The sequence below is a fragment of the Geotrypetes seraphini genome, chromosome 1 (genome assembly GCF_902459505.1).
Source record: "Geotrypetes seraphini chromosome 1, aGeoSer1.1, whole genome shotgun sequence".
Classification (NCBI taxonomy): Eukaryota; Metazoa; Chordata; class Amphibia; order Gymnophiona; family Dermophiidae; genus Geotrypetes; species Geotrypetes seraphini.
The window spans coordinates 3321453-3338383 of NC_047084.1; the positions used below are offsets into that span (position 1 = coordinate 3321453).

A 16931-nucleotide genomic window follows, 5' to 3' on the forward strand; every position below is an offset into this window, starting at 1 on the left:
TGTCAGGCACAGATTTAAACACATGACAAGCTTGCCAGATTCCTTAGCTAAACAGAAGCCCGATTCTGCTTGCTTTAAGTCAATGCATTATGATCTCTTTGGAAGAATCCTCCTCTTCCATTGTTGCCAACATCTTAAATCTAGCCCTGAATTCTATACATAGCACCTACAGAATTGGTGCTGAAAAAATGTGTAAGTGCTATTCTATAAACTGTGCCAAACATTAGCAGCCTGTTTTATAAAGCCACGCTGCAACAGCCCCGAAGCCCTTTAAATCTCTATGGGCTTCGGGGCCGTTACAGTGCAGCAGCCGCTAGCGCGGCTTTGTAAAACAGGCCCTAGGTATGGTTTATAGTAGGGGTCTCAAAGTCCCTCCTCCACGGCCGCAATCCAGTCGGGTTTTCAGGATTTCCTCAATGAATATGCATGAGATCTATGTGCATGCACTGCTTTCAATGCATATTCATTGGGGAAATCCTGAAAACCCGACTGGATTGCGGCCCTCAAGGAGGGACTTTGAGATCCCTGGTTTATAGAATAGTGTTTTATGTCTTGGAACTGCACCTAACTTTAGGCATGGCCGTTTGCACCAACGGAAACGTGATGCAAATCTTTGCACCTAAAATCAGGTGAGGATGTACCTTATTCTATAATTATGCACATAAATGTGAGGAATGACCTCGATCTACTCATGACCTTCCCATGCCACGCCCCCTTTTTAGCACCGCATGTAGAATTTGGGCATGGATCCCACACCTAAATTTACATGCATAAATTTAAATTAAATCCAATTAATGCTGATAATTGCTTGTTAAGAATCCAATTAGCGCTAATTGGCTTGTTATTTAAGTTGTGTCCACAAATTGGGTGTGTGCCCAAGTTTGTGCATGCAACTCAAAGCACCATATATAGAATTTGGGGATATATGCTGTGTTAGGATTAACATTCAGTAACTTCTCACACATCAGCTCTAAGGGCAGGATGCACAGAGATCCGGCAACCTGATGGAAAACTCCGGTTTGGGAGCAATTTCCATTTGATGGGTGATGCTCAACACAAATAACATGCAAATTATATGCATGCTTGTGTTGAGTACCGCAGTGAAAGGGTGGAGGAAGTCTGCCTGGCGCCTGCGCAAAAGAGCTGAGTGGTGGGTGGAGCTCTTGTGCACAACCCATTTTTGCAGCCTGAGTGTGAAACTAGAGAGAAGAGAGAGTGCTGTTGTAGTGACGTGGTTATATCTGCAAGGAAACCTCTATAGGATTTGCCCCTGATGCAGCTGTCTAGGCGAAATGGGTGTCAGGTCAAAAGCGCGCCGGGACAAAGGCGCACCCAGACAATTGAGCACAGCGCGCGCCGCCGCGCCGCTCTAAATTACTGTTTTTAGTGCTCCGACGGGGGGTGGGGGTGGGGGGGAACCCCCCCACTTTACTTAATAGACATCGCGCCGCGTTGTGGGGGCATTGTGGGAGGTGTGGAGGGTTGTAACCCCCCACATTTTACTGAAAACTTCACTTTTTCCCTGTTTTTAGGGAAAAAGTTCAGTTTACAGTAAAATGTGGAGGGTTACAACCCCCCAAACCCCCCATAATGCCGGCGCGATGTCTATTAAGTAAACTGGGGGGGTTTCCCAACAAAAACCCCCGTCGGAGCCCCTAAAAACTGTAATTTAGAGCGGCAGCGCGCGCTGCGCTCAATTGTCGGCGCGCGCTTTTGTCTTTCGCGCCGTTGTCTATGAACCGGCGAAATGTGGCTATGTTGGGTTCTTGTATTAATATAAGAATTGCATTTCTTCAACTTACGAGGTCTTGTGTGTTGTATAACAGTAGGTAAGAATTAAACACCAGCGGAGCTTATTTGACTAAAGACAATATTTAGTCTGCTCTCTGGATAACTTGGGCTTGCTAGAAGACTGTCATAAATTACCCAGAGAGCTTATTTGGATAGCAGATTTTATATTGCTACAATCTAGATGTTATTTATTTTTTTATATACCGCTTATAGCCTAAATGGTTTACATTCAGGTACTCAAGCATTTCCCCCCTATCTTTCCCAGTGGGCTCACACTCTAGCTCAATGTACCTGGAGCAGTGGGGGATTAAGTGACTTGTCCAGGACTACAAAGAGCAGCATGGGATTTGAACCCACAACCTCAGGGCGCTGAGGCTGTAGCTCTAACCACTACACCACACATTCCTCTGGTAATGATGACCTTATCTTGAATATTCAGCGCCGGCCAGTGTTCAGAGAGTGGCGCTCACCACCACAGTCGGCTTTTTTTTTTTTTTTTAAATCGCTGACCATGGTGGCTGAATATTGACCTCACAGCTTCTTGCTTCAACTTTAAGCCGAATACGGATAGCTTTGCTTTGCCTGCTGTTGTTTATTGATATATAGTTTGTATTGTGCAAAAGCGACAGCGCTCTGAATAGCTATAGTCAGGAAATCAGAAATCACTGTTAACACCCCTCCCAAGTAATGTTTGTCAGTTATATTATTCAGTGCTCCACTCAGAATAAAATGAGGTGCTATATGATTTGTATCAATAATTTCTGTTTATAACATATTGTTGTTAAACTATATGAAATAGGCTCTGTAGGTGTATCTCATTCCAGGAAAATAGTATTTTGCTTTTAAAAAGCATTATACAGCAGCAGACTGTTGACAGATTGTACATTAACATGCACTCAAGTTCTTCCATCAGCTTCCCGCATACGATGTCTTACTCTACTTCTATATGTTTTTTCTTCAGACGAGCACGGATCTTCATAATGATTGTACCGAGACCCACACTGGCACCTCCGCGTCGGCTCCCCTTGCCGCAGGCATTTTTGCTCTCGCCCTCGAAGCAAAGTAAGACTTTGCCAACCTGCTGAATTTTTGAATGACAGTAAATCAGCCTTAGTCATAGCATTAAACAGTGTGTATAATTGTCTGAGATAGAGTCAAAGGGTAAGGAAGATGGACTCAATTACTGAGCTTTGAGAATGCTTGTTGAATTGGTGAGTGTTGTTGGTCATGGTGATTAATGTGGTGACCATCAAATACTGTTTTGAGGAATGTAGATGTATTGGGGTATATGGATAGATAGATAGATAAAGAGAGAGAGAGAGAGATTGATGCATTTCTTGAACAAGGTATGAGAAAATGTTGACTCTGTTTATTAACATGCATTAACCAGCTAATGAGAATTAATTTGAATTAAGCACATTGGCAAGTCTATGACTGGGTACTACGAGGGGCCACTGAAAAGTTCTCAGTTCAACCAACAAAGCTGGGGCAGTCTCCATTGAGGACTATAAATTTAGTCCAGTGATTTTCCACTTTTTTCGTTCTGTTGGAAAAATACAGAATGAAAAAAGTGGAACATCCCCATGTAATTACACGCTAAGCCGTTTTATTCCACTCTGCCCAAACTCTATCCTTGAGAATACCAACTGAAAAGTATAAGCCATCAAATATTGGAAGTACTTAAAGAGCAGCTCATAGCCAGAATATGAACATTTAGGGGGCATATGTGTCTACCTAGAAGTGTATATGATAGAATACTGGCATTTAAACCCATTCTTGTCACCTAATCTAAGTAGCTTTCTATGCTCAGTCTATTGCTCACTTTGCCTGATGACAATCTTGACTCTCACATTACGTTATTTATTTATTTTTTTTTTTTGGGGGGTCAAAGTGAATCCCACTGGAAAAATAGTGGATATCACTCCATTAAAGTATGAGCTGCTCCCTACAGGGCTGAAAAATATTGGCATTCAAGGCATGGCAGTTAACTTGATTGAACCCTTCCTTGTGGAAAGGGGCCAGAAAGATAAGAAAGGGTCATCTCATAACCAGAGCAAATGAAGTAGGGTGTGTCACATCGCTGTCCATGGTGTACCTCTGCTCTTTGGGTAGCGTTGTTAGAGCTTTGGGAGGAAAGTATATTTCATTTGATCAACCCTAAATATATTTTCCATGCCATCTTTCCAGATTAGCCACATAAATCCTACAATTCTATCACTTTAATATTTTGTTTAACATATAACGCTCTTCCTTCTCCCTTTCTTCCTACCCTGTACTTCCTGAACAAACTATAGCCCAGTATAATTATTTCATAGTTATGGTTCTCTGTGAACCATGTCTTCACAATCATCACTAAACCCAAGTCAGTCTCTCCCATCACACCTTCTAGATCCATAACCTTATTTCCCATACTACAGGCATTAGTATGCATTGCTTTCCAGATGTTGCCCTTTCTTCCCCATTTTTTAGAGGTATTTAATGTTTTATATCCCCACATTCCCTCAGTCATTTTTGTCCCTGCATTCCCTCACCTATTTTCTTGCCCCCCATCTCCTTCATACTCTTTTCCTTGCTTCCGTTCCCTGCCATTCTTTTCCTTCTGATTATTGGTTCTCACATGAATTTGTTAGACTAGAAATGGTTTTATTATGCTCCACTGAACACAGAGTTATCATGGGTAGGCACATGATACTACAAGTGAAGCCTGAATCTGGCATAGGTAGGATGTCTGGGTAGCAATTGGAACATCCAAGCTGGGAAGCTCATGGATCCTTGAGTATTTTAAAAAATACAGTGTTTTGCAGTGTCTTTTGTAAAATACTGTTAAGCATACCTGCAAATACATGTGTATTTGCTGCAATGCAATGCAATGCAGGAACACTGATGTTGTAAACAACATTTTTTGAAAAAAAAAACACAAAAAAACAAAACCCCGAATCATGTGGGGCTTTACACATGTAAGCACCAGTAATTACACATGTAAGTTCTTATCTAGCTACAAGCATGTGCATTTCCTGGCACTTATATGTATAAGTGCAGGATTTTACAAGACTGCACAAACAAGAGGAACCAAAAAAGGAACCATGGGGCTGATTCTATAAAGGCAATCTAAAGTTAGGTGCCTAACTTAATTGGCAAAATAACCAAGAGTCGATGGTTCAGGAAATGGTATACCCAGAGGATATCATGCAGAAAGATAGCGGGGAAGACTCACCAGATCATAGGCAAGACATAAATCCTGACGGATCGAAAGGGACACAAGAGGGAAGGAAATGCAAGAAAGTAACAGGCCGCAAACTCATGTGTATGTACACGAACACACGGAGCCTAAGGAATAAGATGGGGGAATTGGAAGCTATGGCACAAAAAGATAGCCTTGACATCATTGGCATCATGGAAACATGGTGGAATGAGGAAAACATCTGGGATCCTGTGCTACTGGGATACAAGCTATACCGCAGAGACACAGTAGGCCAAAAAGGTGGTGGTATTGTCCTATACATCAAAGAAGAAATTGAGTCTACCAGAGAGAACACGCCAGAAATGAAAAATAAGGTAGAGTCTCTATGGGCCAAAATTCCAGGAATAAATGGAACGGAAACAAAGATCGGCATCTACTACCGACCCACAGGGCAGTCCGACGAAACTGAAGGAGAAATGACAGATGAGATTAAATGCAACTGCAAGGGAGGCAACGCAGTTATCATGGGCGACTTCAATTATACGGGGATGCTGTAGGCGATTGCTTCCTGGAACAACTCGTCAAGGAAAATGAGAGGAAATGCAATTCTGGACTTAATTCTAAATGGACTACGAGGACCGGCGCAAGGCATAGAAGTAGAAGTGATGCTGGGAAGCAGTGATCACAATATGATCCGCTTCAACCTGGACACAGGGGCAAAACATTGATCCAGAACAACGGCCACAGCATTGAACTTCCGAAAAGGAAATTCTGAAGCGATGAGACTCATGGTGGGGAAGACGATTGAGAAGAGGATAAGCACTGTAAAATCGCTAGAGTAAGCATGGTCCCTTTTTAAGGACACAGTCACCGAAGCGCAAAATCTATATATACCGCGTAGTATCAAGGGATCCAAGAGGAAAAAGAACAAGGAACCGGCATGGCTTACTGTAGCGGTGAAGGAAGCGATCAGAGACAAGAAGACTTCGTTTAAGGAATGGAAAAGGTCAAAAATGGACGAAAACTGGAAAAAGCACAAACAACATCAAAGCAGGTACCATAAGGCAGTAAGAGAGGCCAAAAGAGACTACAAGGAAAAAATAGCTAAGGAGGCAAAAAACTTCAAGCCGTTCTTTCGATATATTAAGGAGCAACAACCCGCAAAGGAAGCGGTGGTGCCATTGGATGACCATGGAATAAAGGGAGTGCTAAAGGAGGACAAAGCCATCGCTGACAAACTCAACACATTTTTTGCATCTGTATTTACCGAAGAGGATATACACAACATACCGGAAGCCGACAGGCTATATGCAGGAAACGAAGACGGGAAATTGACAGGGTTAACGGTCAGTATAGTAGAGGTAGGTATGCAGGCAGATTGATAGGCTTAAAATCAATAAATCCCCGGGACCAGATGGCATCCATCCGAGGGTAATCAAGGAACTGGAAGGGGCTATAGCTGAACTGCTCCAACTAATAGCCAATCTGTCGATCAAATCGGGAAGGATTCCGGAAGACTGGAACGTGGCGAATACTACGCCAATCTTTAAAAAAGGTTTGAGGGGGGAACCGGGAAACTATGGACCGGTGAGTCTGAACTCGGTACCGGGAAAGATAGTAGAGGCGCTGATAAAGGACCACATCATTGATCACCTGGTACAGCGGCATGATAACTTTCTCTGATCTGTTTGTGGTCCCCTTCTTAATCATTCCTAGCATTCTGTTCTCCCTTTTTGCCGCCGCACATTGTGCAAACGGCTTCATTGACTTGTCGATCAGTACTCCCAAGTTTCTTTCCTAGGGGGTCTCTCCAAGTACCACACCGGACATCCTGTATTCGTGTATAAGAGTTTTGTTACTGACATGCATCACCTTACACTTATCCACGTTAACCCTCATTTGCCAGGTCGCAGCCCATTTTTCGAGCGTGTTTATGTCACATTGCAGGTCTTCGCAATCCTTCTGCATCCTCACTACTCTAAATAACTTTGTATCATCTGCAAATTTAATCACCTTGCTCGTTGTACCAATTTCTAGATCGTTTATAAATATGTTGAAGAGCACGGGTCCAAGCACCAAACCCTGCGGCACCCTTGTCTATCTTCCTGTTTACTCCCTGAAGAAGTGCAGCAAGTTCATCAAGCAAGACCTTCCTTTGCTGAAGCCGGGCTGGCTGGTCCTCATCAGATTGTGTCCGTCTAGGTCAGGGATCTCAAAGTCCCTCCAAGGGCTGCAATCCAGTCGGGTTTTCAGGATTTCCCCAATGAATATGCATGAGATTTACGTGCATGCACTGCTTTCAATGCATATTCATTGGGGAAATCCTGAAAACCCGACTGGATGATCCCTGACCTAGACGGACACAATCAGGTGAGGATTGCAAAGACCTGCAATGTGACATAAACACGCTAAGGGACTGGAGGAGTTACCATACATTGAGAGATTAGAGAAATTGGGCCTCTTCTCCCTCGAGCAGAGGAGATTGAGAGGGGACATGATCGAAACATTCAAGGTACTGAAGGGAATAGACTTAGTAGATAAGGACAGATTGTTCACCCTCTCCAAGGTAGGGAGAATGAGAGGGCACTCTCTAAAATTGGAAGGGGATAGATTCCGTACGAAAATAATGAAGTTCTTCTTCACCCAGAGAGTGGTAGAAAACTGGAATGCTCTTCCGGAGGCTGTTATAGGGGAAAACACCCTCTAGGGATTCAAGACAAAGTTAGATAAGTTCCTGCTGAACCATAATGTACGGAGGTAAGGCTAGACTCAAGGCACTGGTCTTTGACTAAAGGGTTGCAACATGAACGGACTGCATGATGGACCACTGGTCTGACCCAGCAGTGGCAATTTTTATGTTCTTAAATAATAGAGAAAAAAAAATTAATTGGGCGATAGATACCTATCACATGGCACTTAGCAGAGTCTAATGTGTAAGTGGGCAGATTGTGACTTAGGCGCCACTAAGCCTGATTCTCCAAAAATGTAGGTGCTTGAAATGTAGGCCTTGTTATATAGAAAGTTAACAAATCAAAAAATCATGCACAGCACCTTACTCTAAGGGTTTTGAATTTTCCCCGGGTCTTGGGTCAATCAGTATTGGAAACTTTGAAACGATATCTGGTGGAAATATTGAAAATATCTGCTACCTAAGTACCACTGTTTAATAAAGTTTATATCCTCTCACATAAAGAACCTTCTCAAGAGAGCAGAAATGGTTTAGATATTTCTACAATATTAGAAACCTCCATGGAAGAAGTAGAGAAAAGATATACTCTCCTTGTCGGTGTTGTGCTCGAAAAAGATTTGAGTTATGCATCTTTACTTTAGGAAGGTAGGAAGGAAGCTACCTTATTTCTGGGACAGAAACTATGGATTTCCCCGGATGTGGCATGTTCAGCTTAGGAAAGGAGAAAGTTATTTCTCTCCATGGGCCAAAAAGCATTGGAACTTGGAGCAACTTTTTTTCCTACATTACCCTTGTAAATGTTTGATAAATTACCTTGGATCTAGATATGTTTTGTGAACCAGATCAACTATATTTTTTTAATAACTTAAAAAAATGTCTGTTTTACCTCAATGGCTGAAATGTTGAATAATGGTTTAAAGGAGGGCATCAGCTAAGCCTATTCCTGTTATGTTTTGCTTACTTTTCATATTAGAGATCTCTAATATTTGTAGGTCCAACCTTGGATGTGATTGTGGTCTAATGTTATTGGCTTGAGATATAGATTGGAATTTGCTGGTTTTCTTTTTCTCATTTTTTTTTTTCTGTTTCTCAGTCTTGTACGCAATAGTCGTAAAAATTTCCTAAGCAAGTGTATGCTTGTGAAAGTTGTGTTAACCAAATAAACAATTTAAAACAAACAAAAAAAGAATCCAGGTTAGTAAACATTAGACATAAGCACATCCTTGTTCTTCCCTCGGAAGGTTTTTAGTAGGCCCAAAGGCGATACGTTGCACTCAGGGATTGACAAAACTAATCCTTCTTTGTTCCTTTAACTTCAACAGATTTATAATTTCAGTTTCTGAAACAAAAACAGGATATAAGTACACAGATGCAACAGAGCAAAACTAGGCATGGTACAGCCTGTCCCTGGTGATGAACAGGAACCACCTTCTAATAGGGAATTTTCTTTTAGTGGGGAGAAATTGTTATAGCCACTTCTGTTTTGTGTAACTGTTGCTACTTCTTTGATGATGTTTAATTTGAAAAAGCAAAACTGAATTCCATACCCATTTGGAGTATTGCATTCAATTCAGGTCTCCTTTTCTCAAGAGATATAGCGGCACTAGAAAAGGTTCATTGAAGAGCGACCAAGATGGTAAAGGGGATGGAACTCCTCTCATATGAGGAAAATCAAAAATGGTTAGGGTTCTTCAACTTGGAAAAGAGATGGCTGAGGGGAGATATGATTGAAGTCTACAAAATCCTGAGTGGAGTAGAACGAATACAAGTGGATCGATTTTTCACTCCGTCAAAAATTAAAAAGACTAAGGGAAACTCGATGAAGTTACAGGGAAATACTCTTAAAACCAATAAGAGGAAATTTTTTTCACTCAGAGAATAGTTAAGCTCTGGAACACGTTGCCAGAGGATGTGGTAAGAGCGGATAGCGTAGCTGGTTTTAAGAAAGGTTTGGACAAGTTCTTGGAGGAAAAGTCCATAGTCTGTTATTGAGAAAGACTTGGGGAAAGCCACTGCTTTCCCTTTATTGGTAGCATGAAATATTGCTATACCTTGGGTTTTGGCCAGGTACTAGTGACCTGGATTGGCCACTGTGAGAACGGGCTACTGGGCTTGATGAACTTTTGGTCTGACCCAGTAAGGCTATTCTTATGTTCTTATGTACTGCTAACCTATGCCATTCATCTGGCATCAGAGGCTCAGTGGTAGAGCTATGTATTGTTATTGACTATTCCTTTAATGAGGGCTGCGAGTTGCTTCAGGTTGCAAAAATAAAGGCCATAGATACAGTAAGTTTGCACAAATAAATAAGGGATCCTTTCACCAAGCTGTGAGGGTCTTTTACTAAGGTGCGCTAGCCGATTTAGCGCACGCTAAATGCTAACGCGCCGATTATATTCTATGGACGTGTTAGCATTTAGCGTGCACTAAATCGGCTAGCGCGCCTTTGTTAGGTGCTAATTCATGCCTAAGGCAGCAAAAATAGACATGGTAAAGCATCATTTATTTATTATTTATTTAGAAAATTTATAAACTGCTTTAAATCAAAGCGGTGTACAAAATTAACATTCATAATATAGCAACAAACTACACATACATCCAACAAAATAACCTCTACATGGCAGAATTATCGAGATGGAAATTCTTACTTATTCTTACAAAATCCCTTCATTAACCCAAAGGGGCAATGTGATGTCAAATTATAGCAGTATACAATCAGTCCGTATTATATAAATGTATTGAGAAACAGGCAAGTTCTCAGTACCTTCCTGAAACATGCCTGAACAATACATATTACATAAATGTGTCAATAAACAGTTGAGTTTTCAATTGGGTTTTTTTGGGGGGAAAGTGAATGTTTCTTAGTGTTTGCTGTTTGTATGAGTCAGGCCTATTCTATTTAATTATGGAGTTCTTTTTATATTTCTTTAAATTGTTTTCTGTAAACCACTTGTTACCAGTGAAATGAACAAGCGGTATAATAAAATCATAAACCATAAAACATGCCTAATCTTTACATAGCCTCATAACCCCAGGGAGAGAGTTCCAGAGTTGTACTCCAACCACTGAGAACATCAAATCTCCAATTCTCTTATGGTGAATCCTGGTTTCCTTGTCATGGACAAGACTCATACATCCCTCAGATCTTAACCTACGGTTAGGATGGTAAACTTTCCAAAGGTTTTGAAACCATACTGAGGCAGTGAAATGTATCACTTGTTGTACATATGAGAGCACCTTATGTTAGGTTCATTGAGAGAATGGGAGCCAGTGCAATTTTTTTTAGAACTGGCGTAATATGCTCAAACCTGGGAGTATCATATATTAATCTGGCTGCTGAATTCATCATGTGTTAATTTTTCCATGCATGTATGCTAACCGTGTGCTTAGGTTGGTACTGAGGTATACCGCATGGTAAAACTCAAGCTAGCTGCTTAATGTAGCTCAGTAAACAGGCCCCTTAGATTGCACATGTACTGGATTCTGGAGAGAAGCATGATCTGTGGCTTCTGGCCAAGGAATATCACTGCAATGGCTGGGCTAGGTAGGTTATAAAAATAGGGGGGAGGGTGCAACCTAAATTTAATGTAGATGAAGTCTTCTGATATAAAAGTTCATGAAGCTTAGAAACAGAGAAACATGATGGCAGATAAAGGCCAAATGGCCCATCCAGTCTGCCCATCCACAGTAACCATTATCTCTTCCTCTCTCTAAGAGATCCCATGTAACTATCTCATGATTTCTTGAACTCAGACAAAGTCTTTGTCTCCACCACCTCATCCGGGAGACTGTTCCATGCATCTGCCACCCTTTCTGTAAAAAAGTATTTCATTAGATTACTCCTGAGCCTATCACCTTTTAATTTTATCCTATGTCCTCTTATTCCAGAGCTTCCTTTCAAATGAGACTCGACTCATGTGCATTTATGCCATGTAAACGTCTCTATCATATCTCCCCTCTCTCACCTTTCCTCCAAAGTATACAAATTGAGATCTTTAAGTCTGTCCCCACACGCCTTATGATGAAGACCACGTACCATTTTAGTAGTCTTCCTCTGGACCGACTCCATCCTTTTTATATTTTTTGAAGGTGCAGTCTCCAGAATTGCACACAATATTCTAAATGAGGTCTCACCAGAGTCTTATACAGGGACATCAATACCTCCTTTTTCCTACTGGCCATACCTCTCCCTATGCACCTTAGCATCCTTCCAGCTTTTGCCGTCACCTTTTCAACCTGTTTGGCTACCTTAAGATCATAACATGCAATCACACCCAAGTTCCGCTCTTCTATCATGCACATAAGTTATTTACCCCCATACTCTTCAACCAGATCTTTAAGATCAACAGAACAGCATTTGCTAAGTATCCCTTCTTTGAAAATAATAGGCTACAATTTTTTCAATCATAGTACCCCAGCTTTGGAACAAGTTATCAATTTATCTACGCGGTGAAACCTCTCTAGAAAAATTTAAAAGCACATTAAAAAGCTACCTATTTAAAGATGCATTTGAGTCACAGACAGGTTAATTCTTTTATCAACAATCTCGGGTTCAAATACTTAAATTTAATCAGATCTATATATAAGTCACAACTTCTCCCTTTCACTTTTAGGCCTAGCCTTATTTGTAAAACATTTTCAATTACCCTCCTGATGTTGTTTTTTTCCTTAAATGTTCTACTTTCTTTAAAAAATTGTAGTTCACCCCTCTTCCCTTATGTTTCGCTAATTGTGTACATAGATTGTATGTTTACTTGTATAAATTGTTTTACTTTGTTCCCCCCCCAAAAAAATTTTTTTTTAAAATTGTTATACGCATTGAAAATATTTGACACTGCTTTTATATCAAACTTTTAATAAACTTGAAACTTAAACTGTACTGTTCCCTCGGGTTTTTGCAGCACAAATGCATGACCTTGCATTTCTTAGCATTAAATTTTGGCTGCAACAGGGCAATCCTGACCACTAGATGGTCTAGGCCACAGTTCTTCAACCGCCGGTCCGCGGACCGGTGTCGGTCCGCAGAAAATTTCTGCCGGTCCGCGCAGGGCCAGCGAGATCAAGTCGGCAGTTAAATTTCCTGCCGACTGCGGTTCCTGCTGATTAATGTTCCTCCCAGCCTCAGGCGATCAAGATAGGCTGCCAACGTCGGGGCCTTCCCTCTGTGAGTCTCGTCTGTTCGGAAACAGGAAGTTGAAACAAAATAGGCGGGACTCAGAGAGTGAAGGTCCCGACGTCGGCAGCGTGTCTTGATCCCCACCCCTGCCGAGTTGCTGAAGAGGGCCGCGGGGAAGTTACGATTAGACCGGAGAGAGCTGCAGATTCAGGTGCAGGTGGAGGGAGATGGTCAGCGTGTGCAAACAAGATCCTGGGGAGCCTTCACAGTGGCTGTCTCCCCTCCCACCAGCTCTCCAATTTGCCAGGGCAGTGATTTACCGGCAAGTACCGAGAGCTGCTGGAAGGGGAGGAAGCCACTGTAGTAGGCTGGGAAGGTCTGGAAAAGGGAGAGCTGTTACTGGACTTGAAGGGAGTTAGAAGGAGAGATGCTGCTGGGAGGGGAGCAGGGAAAGGGATGGGAAGAGAGTTAATGTTGGATAGAGGGAGGAGGGAAGGGAGAAGAAGGAGAGACGCTGCTGGGAGGGGAGGAGGGAAAGGGATGGGAAGAGAGTTACTGTTGGATAGAGGGAGGAGGGAAGGGAGAAGAAGGAGAGACGCTGCTGGGAGGGGAGGAGGGAAAGGGATGGGAAGAGAGTTAATGGTTAGAGGGAGGAGGGAAGGGAGAAGGAAAAAAAGGAAGGAGGGTAGGGAGAAAGAAAAAAGGAAGGAAACAGCTGGCAGGGAGATTACAGGAGGGGAAGGGGGTCAGGGTGGAATGGAGAGATCAGATGAGAGAAAGGGGAGAGAGAGGAATGAGAAAATAGAGAGACATTGATGCTGGAAAGGGGGTCAGCAGAGAAATAAGAGAGGGATAAAGTTGCTAGATCTGGTGTAAGAGAGATAAAAATGAAGAAGGCAGTGAAGCTGGAATGAATGATGTAAAAAGGAGAGGAGGATGGACAAGGAAGAGGGGGCATAGAAAGAAGTCAGATACATATGGAAGGGGGAGAGGGCAGACATTGGATGGAACGGGCAGATGCTGGAAGGAAAAGAGTGAAAAGAAGATGAAAGCAGAAACCAAAGACAACAAAAGGTAGAAAAAAATAATTTTATTTCTATTTTGTCATTAGAATATATCAGATTTGAATTATATATCCTGATAGAGACATAACTGGGGATTGCAGTATTCTGTTAGCATGATATTTTTCTATGTAGCATTCTATAATAACTTGGCTTGTTCAGTTTTCTTGATAGTAGAGGGGATATATGTGAAGGAGAGGGGAGACAGGGGTTTTGTTGGTTTGTGCTCTGTATATTTGTATTTATAAAATCACAATTGTTCAGAATATTGTTTCTTTTTATACTTTAATAAAATACGTTCAATATAAAGTCATAATTCCGGCTTGTGCAGATGGGATCAGATGGTTTGCGGGGACCAAGCTCGCGGAGATGGGGCGTAAACGGGGTTTTTAAATTTTAGTCCTAGTAGTTTGCCGGTCCACAAAATAATTATTTTATTTCTGCCGATCCACGGGTGTAAAAAGGTTGAAGAACACTGGTCTAGGCAATTGCCAGAGCTAGAGTGTCTGCTGAAGATCCATTGAGGCTGGCTTGAGGACTTGAGCATGTGTGCCTTCTAAACTTTCAAGCCCTGCACTGGCCATAGTGAGTCTTTTTAGGCATGCTACCTGTCATTCCAATGCCATCCTGGAATCGGTAAGAAAGGGAGGGAAGGTGCTGAACATCTTGGCTGGGGGAGGGGAGTGATGGGAAGGGGAAATACTGAATATCTCAAGGAGAGAAGGTAGGAAAGGGGAAATGATGGACACCTCGGGAAGGAGTGATTCGATATTCGATTTTCTCACTGTGGTGCAGGCAGTACTTATTTCAAAATTAGACTATTTCAATGCCCTTTATCTCGGGATTACGACCATACAATGTAAAGCTCTGCAAATGATTCAAAATGCTGCCGTGGTTAAAAAAGCGTCATTGGCTGCCTATTTAATCACGTATTATTTTTAAGCCAATAGTGTTGTTGTTCAAGGTCATTCACCAAGGGATCCCATGTTATTTGTTACAGGCTATGGCACTTTATAGGCCACTCAGAACATTGCGATCTGAGGGGGCAGTATGATTGTCACTGACAGGTTTCTCAGTAGTGCACTATGAGTGTATTAAGTCCTCCGCTATCTTTTTCATGGGAATAATACTGTGGAATAAATTGACTGGACCACTAAGAGCTCTTGTAGATTTTCAGAAGTTTAAGAAACTTCTGAAAACTACATTATTTGTAGAAGCATTTCAATAAATGTGTTTTTTTTTCTGGATTATGAATGTTTCTGTGGCCACCATGCCCTCGCCTAGGCTGATAGCGTCCTGGGTGTCTCACAAGAAAACTGCTCTGGCGTGCTTCTCAATATGGAGACAGTCCCCACAGGCAAATTCTCAAACAAAAAACAGTCAAAAAGTAAGCCAGGCAATTAGTCATAGCACCATGTGGTGCAATCACTCCTGGTCAGATAATGGTTCAGAATTCTTTATTCCTCACTGGTGCAAAAAACAGAATGTCTAACAAGAAACAAACAATAAAAAAACCTCAAAGTATAAATCCTGCTACAGCTTTAGCAAGTTCAGCACAGCTTTCTGAAGCTAGGCCTCGCCTGGGCCTAGGCCTTACTCTGACCTTAAAATCGGGCCTTGCTCAAAAAAGGAGCTTTAAATCCACTTATCACAGTGCATTAATGTACATGGCCTTGTTTTCCCAAAACATCAATTGTAACACAAAATGTTCAGGAGGCCCTCAGCTCTGTTCCTGAGCTGGGGCAGGAGAACTGTCAAGTTTGTCTTCAAGCAAAACACAGCATTCATATAACCCACCCGAGATCTTTACAAACTTCTCCCACTTAGAACAGTTCTCAGTCCCTGTGCATTACTGCATTCAAACCAAAAAAATATAGTTCCATAAAGCAAAACATTTCTCAAGCAAAACAAACTGAGAAAGCACCAGCAACAGTCCTTTATGAAACATCAGAAAAGAGCCCTGCCCCCACCTGGGGCCTTGGATTGGGCCTCAGCGGTGCTATGAGCCCATGTAGCAAAAAGGAAAAAAAAATCAAAACTCTTTCATGCTAGGCCACAGGCTGTAACACAAGTCCTATTAATTGCCCATACAAAAATCCAAGATAGCATTAAAAAAAAACCCAAAAAACCAGTTCAGTGCAGAGCAGTCAATAGCTTTAGAAACTTCCCACAAAACACAGCTTTCCAGTTAGTGAACTTTGCAGGCAATACCTATTTCCATAGCTTCTTGTTCTGGAAATACCTGGTCCAAAACCTCCATTTCTTCCTCTTGAGGCATGGCCACAGCTTCCTGGCATGGAGCTAAATTATCCACTTCCATGGGCTCCAGATTATTAAGTTGCTCTGGTCTGGCTGGCTGCTGAGCACTGGAGAGAGGACCCTTTCCCTTCCTTGGCCTTTCTAACTCTGAAGAGAAAGCAGCTGGCTTTTAAGTGTGAGAGCCCCACCCTGCTCTCAGTGTGCCTGCACTGCTCTGAGGCTCTCTTGGGATCCCCCTATGGATGGTCGGGTAAATGCAGGGTTTTCTTACAGGGGCATTTTGCCTAAACCTAATATTTACAGGTTTGGAGACAAACCTTGCAGAGCTGGGCTGAGTTTTCATCTCCTCAGCTTCTGAATGGTCAGAAAGAAACTCTTCTTCAGTCAGATCATCCCTAGTGTAAACAGGGAACCTAGTGGGCTTTACGGGGCTTGGGAACAGCTTTCCTAGTCTTAGTCCTGCCTCTCCTGGGGTTTTTCCCTGTGAACATGTCAGACACGGAGCCTGGCTGGTCACAATACGCTGTCGAGTGCTGTAAAATATGGCTTATATGAAGGACCTGTTGTTATTTGTATAATATGTGCTGTATGTTTCTTATTTTATATAATTGTTGTTGTTTGGTTTGTTTGGTTTTTTTTTTTTTTTTTGTAAAACCACCTAGTTATAGGCAGTTAAGAAATCTTTTAAGTAAATAAATTGGAAGGAATAGATGTGCTGAATATCTTGGTGGAGGAGTGGAAGGAGAGAGATGCTAGACAGCAGAGGAAATGTTGGACATTTGATGGTGGGGAGTTAGAATAGGAAATAGTTGCTGAATATCTTTGGGTAGGGGA

The 16931-nt window shown here is 42.0% G+C and overlaps 1 protein-coding gene across 1 annotated transcript in view; it reads left to right on the top strand.

The window, feature by feature from the left end:
* Positions 1 to 16931, top strand: part of PCSK1 (proprotein convertase subtilisin/kexin type 1) — a 109152-nt gene that overhangs the window by 56964 nt on the left and 35257 nt on the right. Inside the window, exon 9 of the mRNA XM_033929194.1 lies at positions 2753 to 2853. Coding sequence (XP_033785085.1) covers positions 2753 to 2853 — 101 coding nt within the window. The remainder of the gene's footprint in view (positions 1 to 2752; positions 2854 to 16931) is intronic.